The sequence below is a fragment of the Lycorma delicatula genome, chromosome 13 (assembly GCF_047948215.1).
Source record: "Lycorma delicatula isolate Av1 chromosome 13, ASM4794821v1, whole genome shotgun sequence".
NCBI lineage: Eukaryota > Metazoa > Arthropoda > Insecta > Hemiptera > Fulgoridae > Lycorma > Lycorma delicatula.
In genome coordinates, this window is record NC_134467.1 from 20,886,378 (window position 1) to 20,894,987 (window position 8,610).

The 8,610-nt window shown below is 28.2% G+C and overlaps 1 protein-coding gene across 4 annotated transcripts in view; it reads right to left on the minus strand.

Annotated features, from left to right (window-relative positions):
* Nucleotides 1–8,368, minus strand: part of LOC142333543 (transformer-2 protein homolog beta-like) — a 37,054-nt gene extending 28,686 nt beyond the window's left edge. For 3 of the 4 annotated variants that reach the window (XM_075380815.1, XM_075380817.1, XM_075380818.1), the window contains exons 1-2: nt 8,227–8,368; nt 326–474 (exon numbers count right to left, since the gene is read on the minus strand). In XM_075380815.1, coding sequence (XP_075236930.1) covers nt 326–474; nt 8,227–8,259 — 182 coding nt within the window. In that variant the 5' untranslated portion in view covers nt 8,260–8,368. The remainder of the gene's footprint in view (nt 1–325; nt 475–8,226) is intronic. The other variant, XM_075380816.1, reaches the window with a different exon arrangement.
* Between the last annotated feature and the right edge of the window lie 242 nt (nt 8,369–8,610).

Here is an 8,610-nt window from a genome sequence, read left to right on the forward strand (position 1 = left end):
AAAGAATGGGTGTGGAATTGACTTTTCTTCATTAATATCAGAATAAAGGAAGTGAATTCTTTGAAGTATTGTTATTGGGAATGAGATGTGGATTTGGTTCTTAATATTTAGACGTTCTTTGAAAAGAGAATAGACAAGCTGGTGTCATGATAAAAGTTCTTAAATTTGGGCAGAGGACTAATACCAAGAAGTAATATGTGTATGTAACCTTTTTATGTAGTAATTTTTTTCAATTTATTTTGTAGATAATATTTGGCCAGAGGTTAATCTATAAATAACCCTAGTAATAAATAAAAGTAAAACTAAACATTAAAATAACTGTTACCTTGAATGAGAATATCCCTTTTTGCTGCGGCTCTTGCGACTTGGTGTACGTGACCGGGAACGCACTGGACTATGATCTCTTGATAAAGATCGGTAGATTACTTTCTTTTCAGTTATACTATGATCAGAAACGCTACCAGTTGGACTCTGCTAAAATATTAAACAATTTCTTTCTTTTAATTTCATAAATATGAGAAAACTTTTTATAAGTGATAACTAATTAATTTTTATCTAACAATCCAATTTTTGATTCAATTCTTTTTTTTTTGACACTGTACAAGATATTTAAATATATTGTCCATACATATTTACTTGTCTCTTTGTAACAAAGATGAACAAATCTGTCGCTTTTACTTTATAAAGACACATCACATAATATGTTCCCTCTCCCATCTTTTTGCTATTTGTTTGTGATTGGCATAAAATATTTTAAAATTCAAAAATTTGAATGTGATCTAAAGTAGAATATAATTTCCTGAATTAGAAAACCACATGGTTAAATTGCAAAAATATGAAAACCAATCAATCTGATACTTATCATGGCAAATTGTTTATTAGGTCTTTCATTCACTGTGCTAATTTACAACTTCTAATTGCATAAGGTTGCATCAGTAATTCTTGTTTCACCTATGTAAGGTTCAATCATTATTGAGAAAAAACACAAAAATAGTTTTCTTGGAAATTCTGCACATGACAAAAACAAAAAAAAAATACTGGTATACGAACTGTGATATTATCTATAAATATTTTGGTGGGCAAGAGATAACCTTTTATAAATACTCAAGTGGGCAAGAGGTGACCTTCAACCCAGAAAACTTACAATACAGATATAAATGAGATATATTTAATTGTGAATATACATCAATAAGAGTTAGACAATATCTCAGTACAACACATTCATGCTTAGTGAACTTATGAGTCCAATAAACATCAAAATCTAGGTATGAGGCCCCCACATCCTAAGCACAGAAAAAGCGAAGAACTAAACACAAAAGGATTCTTCCAACCAGTAAACATATTTACCTAGGATTTACTGATTTCACATAGTCCAACCCAAGCACAAAGAATTCATGCTACAACTAATTTTCCTCCAAAAACAAAATTATAAAAAATGCAACAATCTTTGCAAAAAAGAAAAGTAACTCATTTAAATAAAAAAAAAAAAAACGACATCTATCAAACCAGACAATAGAATGACTTTTATGTAACAACACATTACTTTTGACTAAGGGGCTTATTATCTTCAATTGGGATTTTTAATAAATTAATAATTAATGAACAATAAAAAAAAACATAATTTACTAAAAAAAAAAAATTAAGTTTTTGGTACTATTATATTGAGTCCCAACCCCCCTCTTTCTTGTAAAATATAATTTTCATCATTTAATATTATCACTAATGGAAATTTTTTTTTTTTAAATTGGAAATTTGGATAATTTTTGAAAAAATTTGATATTCTTTAATTTGAAAAGTAATTACAGACAGTTTCAGTACCTTATTAAAAATAATAATCGCATTTTATTTAACAGAATAACTGGAGCAGAGAAGATAATAGATATGTATGACAAGACAAAGTCTTGACCCTCGACCCTCACTACTGATGTGTTAATGTTACTACAAACTTGTAGAATTTTTACAAAAAAAAAAAAAAAAATTAGGAGTAAATATATAAATTTTTTTTCTCTTGTAATTAGGTGCTGGTTTTGAAAATCTAGACTACAACAGTACTATTACACATCCTAAACTGGTGACCACAAATATCGATAGAAGTAAGCTCTTTACAATGACACTAAATAAAACTCAGAGTGGAAAAACAAAACCTATAAACCTTTCGACCAGTTCTCCATACAAATCCAAATTTTTTACTTGCATCATTTGACAATGCACTACTAAATCAATAATTCACCAAAGTATAATTTCATTTTGTGATGGTTTTTTGAAATCAAATTGTCGAGGAGAATCCTGCGCTCTTACAAAAAAAGCGATAGCTTGTTTTTCTTTTGTCAAAAAATAAAAACCTCTGTACATAAATGGATGGAAAGAGAGTGTTCTGACCGATAATCCATACATACAACTGGTCGCAGTTGCACGTCTGGCCCAAGGAGAAGTAACAGATAAAAAAGAGCACATTCAGTAATAATACATACGGCAAAATCACAAAATGAATGTAAAAAGGGGTTAAGTGGTTTATAGTAAAGTCATTAGATTATCAGAATTTATATCGGAAGAAATAAAAAAGTGACAACAGGCCAACTGTGAATTGTCTATGCAATTTAAGCAGTTATCTCCCAATAAACAATATATGAACATAAACGACTTTATTGGAGGGGGAGTCAAGATAAAAGTTATCACAGAGATGATTACATCAGTCGTGATTGTGGTGGTGATAATAATACCAGTTACCTGTGGATCATGTCTATTATCTCAATTCCCTAGTGCACTGTACAATAAACTGAATTAACTAAATGACAATATATTCTTGGTTTCGACATGCCAAAGTATCATTTTGAGCAGTAATGACAAAACAGGAAGCTAAAAGAGCATGATTCACAAATATCCAGGGAGCAAGTTAACAAATATTATGACTCTGGTAACGTGTTTATTATCATAACCCATGCCCTTTATTGGGAAAGATATCTTTGTCTGTAATTTATTGGAACGTTGTCTGATCATTAATGTAATTTAGCTTAACATATGTCTTTTCATAAATCTTGAGATCTTAAGATGAAAACTATCTATCTATGAGAAATCATTGGGAAGGGATCAAATACACAAATACAAAGATTTTATTTTACATAAAAAATATCAGTGTGGGCAGTTTAAATAAAAATATTAATTATTTAAAAAACCTTGCATTTCTCTACATCCATTCACTATGTACAAAAAATGTTCTCAAATAATTTTTATTTTATTTACCTTAACATTATTTAAGGGAATCACTGTCAGATATTACTTCAGAGAATGAATGAGAATATGTATGAGTGTAAGTGTAGTCTTGTACAGTCTCAGGTCGACAATTTCTTGAGATGTGTGGTTAATTGAAAACCAACCAGCAAAGAACAACGGTAACCATGATCTAGTATTCAAATCCGTATAAAATTAACTGCCTTTACTAGAATTTGAATGTTGTTAACGCTCTACTTCAAAATCAGATGATTTGCGACAACTCCAACCCGGTGGGATATATTGAAATAATTAATATGGACTTTTATGACGTCTATTTTTTTATTTTATAATTAACTAGCATCCTTGTTCTTCGTATTTGTGACCTTGCTGACCTAATCATTATGAAAATATTAATACTAGATTGAAAGTCAAATCTACACCAATTTTTTTTATGGTTTAAAAAAGTATTACTTTAATCATGTGAAAATGAATTCTCGCAGGTTGCAACCAATTAGATGACATTAAATTTAATAAAAGAATTTCTGGGTTATTTATTTATACAATTTTTTTTTTTTTAACTTGCAATTTATATAGTAGTGGTAAGTTTAAACTGTGGAAAACATTCTGCAGATCAAAGAAAGTGCAATTAAAATTTTTTAGTAATTAGTTCAGTAGTTTTCAATTTATCGGGAACAAACAAAAAAGACATGCGTTTCAATTTAAAGCAGAATTGTGTATTTTGTGATGCGCTGTTCTGTTTTTTCTGTCTTTCCTTGTTGTACCCAGGCAAATGCTGGAAAAGCTTTTAATTATCCATGGAATAGCATATCTAATCATTCCTGATGTAATTAATACAATGTTTTGTTATGTAACCATCAGAATAAAAGAATATTTATTTATTTACTACCTAAGAAAAGATCCAGACTTAAGGAAAACCATTTTCAATCAGATCACTGAAAGGTTTACTTCTTGATTGCGGTACAATTAAAAAACATTAAAAGTTGTATCATTAGTTAAAATTTAAATCACACCCTGTAGTTAACAGTTAGATCACTAATAATCTAAATACTTAACTAGTGAAATATCTAAAAAAAAAAATTATTTTTATGAAAGATTATCAGTTTATAAGGTACTTACGTATTAACGCCACCGCAGCTACAGCTTTATTTAAAAACAAAGTAGTCAATCGGATTTCAGCGGAAAATTAACAGTCTCTTTATTAATTTTAATAAATGGTTATTTATATATTTATTTATTTTATAAATAAAATTTAACCAAACTTAACCTACGCTCGCTAACCTTGACTAATTAACACTGAAATTTTTATTTATTTAATAAATTCAGTAATTATTGCAATTATTTATTATTTAAATGATCACAACACTCCTGCAATACTAATAACCACGAATACTCTGAACAAGAAAAACACAACCGCAATCATCAAGAGCTGAACCTAACCTAATTAATTATTTATTACTTAAATAATCAAAGCATTACTGTTGATTAGTCGAGTGAAGCGAGCGTAGGTTAAGTTTGGTTAGATTATATTTATTGGCAAAAACAATTTATTGGCGCAACTTCTGCTGTGGTGGCGTTAATACGTAAGTACCGTTTATAACTGACGAAAAGTAAGAAGGATGATGATTAGAAAAAAAGAGTTTACATTCTAAACAAAATAATCAATATTTTCAGTACAAATACTACGTAACTAAAAAACAGCCTAGCTTTTATTTATTTTTTAATTTAATTTTTTATTTTATCATGTGTTTTCATACATGTTAAGACAACAAATTTATAATAAACATTACAAAATTAAAATCTGCAATAGATTCAATGTACATCTTACGTGATTATAATATATGCAAGCAGATGTAATAGAGCACCTACATAAATATTTCATACAATCTTTCAAAACAATACCTTACTAACAAAGTAAAATAATTGTGAAAATTATATTAAATAAAATAATTGCAAATGAAGAAATGATTTTTTTTCTTACTCATTCTTAAAGGAGGATGGAAAAAAGGTAATAAAGCCAGAGTTCTTGCTTTAGTTGAGATGCAACACTGTAATTTTCAGTAGTATATTCCAACAATTCTCAAGAGTATTTTTTACTTCAAATTGAATACCGTTAAGCCTTCCCTGCCAAAATTGTAAACTGTGATAGAAACAATTTCCTAAACTCTATTTTATTAATTATACACTATAGATGAAAACTCAATGTTCCACGAAAAAAGATATCTGATTTTTCTCTTTATACAATCTGTATTCTAATGTGGCTTTGAAAATAACTTCTAACAACAGCAGAAAAAGAAAAACTAAGCTATCCTTCCTTTTTGTGCCTATCCACTAATTGTGTTAGTTACAATGGGTCAATCCATTTGAAGTGACCCAAGGGTGGTTGCTTGATCAAGTCAAAAAAAAAAAATGAAACTTACCCACTTGTTTCCTACATATCTAAGGACTTTAAAACTATTTTTTTTTTTAAGTAGTTTACCTGTGACGGCCATTTTTATTATGGTGCACACACCTATTTTTGTGATTTTAAGGTAAAAGATTGGTCCAGTGGTTTATTTACCAATCTCTTTTCTTTCTATGAGAAAATTACCAACAAAGTTGAACATGAAAAACTGTGAAATTTCACTTTCGGTGATTTTTTTTTTCAAGAGGCAGGAATGGCATACAGTTTGAATTATTTTATTATGTAGATATATGTTAGTAGTTTTACCATAAATAATATTAATGGTGATATACTTACCCCTAAATTTTTATGAATTTTTGAAAACTAATTTAAAGATAAAAAATAAAATTTTGGCTTCAAATAACTCAGATGGGGCTGGTGATAAAAAATTCAAATTTGTACAACTTAGTGTTTTTGTAGATGTTTATGGCAAATTTAAAAGTTTATTGTGTATATTACTAATAAAAAAGCTATAACCTCTCAAAAATCATGAAAAACCTGTTAAACACTATAGCATTTTGACTCGCTAAATAAGACAAGCCTGCAAAAGCGATTAAACAGTCAGATACTAAACATTGATGAAATGTATTCATTTTGCAATCACAAGCTGAAAAACATCAAGTATTTTTTTATTATATCAGATGAGATAGCTAAGATTTCAGAAACTCGTAAGATGCTACTTTACTTCAGACTCCAAGGACTATGAAGATCATCCTGTTTAAGTACTGACCACGTTCACTTAAGGAAAAAGACTCATTACTAGTGTGTATGATCAATGTTGGATAGGAAAAGTGGTAGATATTACCCTTGCAAATGACAATGAGCAGGTTCATTTTTTCCACCCACGTATATTATTTCTAAGTCTCAACAAGACAAAGTGTGGGTACCAATCTGCAAAGTCCTGAGAAAGCTGACATCACTTCAATTACTACATACAGTGACGTTCTCATAAACTTTCATTGCTACAAAAACAGGATATTTCATTGCAGAATAATTAAAATTTTACTACAATTTATTTTTTCTTTGATAGTGTTACAGAAATAAACCAATATAAAAATAAAAATGAATTCTTGAAAAAAGATGTAAGCTACTCATTGAAGTCTCAGTTTGGCTAAGTTTTACACACATTTTTGAATCAAACTTGTATTAGATTACTGGTATTTGTTAAGTTATCATTAAATTACAACCTAAATATTTTTAAAATATTGAAAACATCAACTTCAACGAAATAGGAGCCTAAATATAAAAAAATATGTAAAGTGCAAAAAAGAAAACCCCTTAAAGCACTTATTTACAGAGTCAAAATAGTATTGCTCTAACAGGTTTTTCATGATTTTTTAAAGGTTATAACATTTTTAATAGTACTATATACAAGAAACTTTTAAATTTACCATAAAAATCTACAAAAACACTAAGTTGTGCAAATTTGAAATTTATCAAAATTATGCAACTACAAAACATATTATTAAATATCTTAAAATTCTGAGAACTGGAAAACTTAGAAACATCTAACAGCAACTTACATAATGAGAAACGAAATTTTTTAATCATACGACTTGCCTACATGTTGAGATTCTAAAAGTATGCTAATGAAGATAAAAAATGTTTACTTATAATATTTCTGACTGGATGAAAAACTACACATATTACAGCAACAAAGATATATTACATCGAATTCTTAATAAGAGGATATTTTGAATCTTCATAAGGCAATTTTCATGTCTTATCTTTTAAAAATGCTACAATTATATTATTTAAAGCAACAACAAAATTCAATTGTACAACCACACCATTACTGAAAAAATATAAATTATTACAGAAATGTTATAGATTAGTATTCCACATAAAACAAAACTTTATACAGGTTATTTACAAATTTAGACAACAGTGTGCAGTTAATGCACACGGTGGGGATGGATTCCAGAACAGGGGATAACCACTGTGTATTTATGTTTTGTATTTATGCTTCGGCTTGATCAGATTATTATGCAGAAAAAAGTAAATCTGAAATATAAACAAGCATAACACTGAATTTTTTTTCCAAATACATTAAAAAACTGAAACTGGTTAAAATAAACTAAAAATTGAACAGAATTCAAAATTTAATCTACGATGGTTAATGAAATTTGGCTATATATTGGATCGGATTGGAAAATAAACGAAAACGTAAATATAAAAACATATATTAAATTTCATTAAAACATAGTTTTAATAACAGAAAACATAGCTCAATGAAATTTAAAAACACTTATCAGTAGTACATAACAAAGTATTTGAAAAATTTGTCAGTCCAGATAAAAATTAACCGGGGAAATAAATCAAATAAGATTAGCTATTCACGCCGACAAATAGAGTAAACAAAGATAAACGAATTAAGAAAATCATTTTAAAAGAAATCTCATATTTTTTAAAATATAGTTATCTTAAAAAAGCTAAATAATGCGAATGCCTTCTTGGCGTGGGTTACCCAAAACCCCCGTTACACAAAATTTATTTCTAGAAAAAAACCGGCGATTATTTATAAGATAAGTAAACAAAATAAAACACACATTTACCTCCCTAGGGATTCCAATTTCTCTGTCGCTCATTTTTATTATATATAATAGACTGGAATAACTTAAGCGATGTTATAAAACCACTTTTAACACAACCAACTCACACTAAACAAAAAAATATTAATGGCTTCCCTTGAACTCTGAATCGGCATCACAGAAATACGCAGATAAGATATTACAAGGAAGATGTAATTAGTTCTTTCGATAAAATTATTTTATTGTACAATGAATTTTAATAAAGAAACACTAAATTCGTTATTTAGAAAACAAAAAAAAACCGGAAATTTATTTAAAAAACAGCTAGGAGAAAAACAAATATTTTAATCGGTTATGTCTAGTTATTTATAGATTGTAATTAAAAAGTGTAAGGGTAATTTTAAAAAG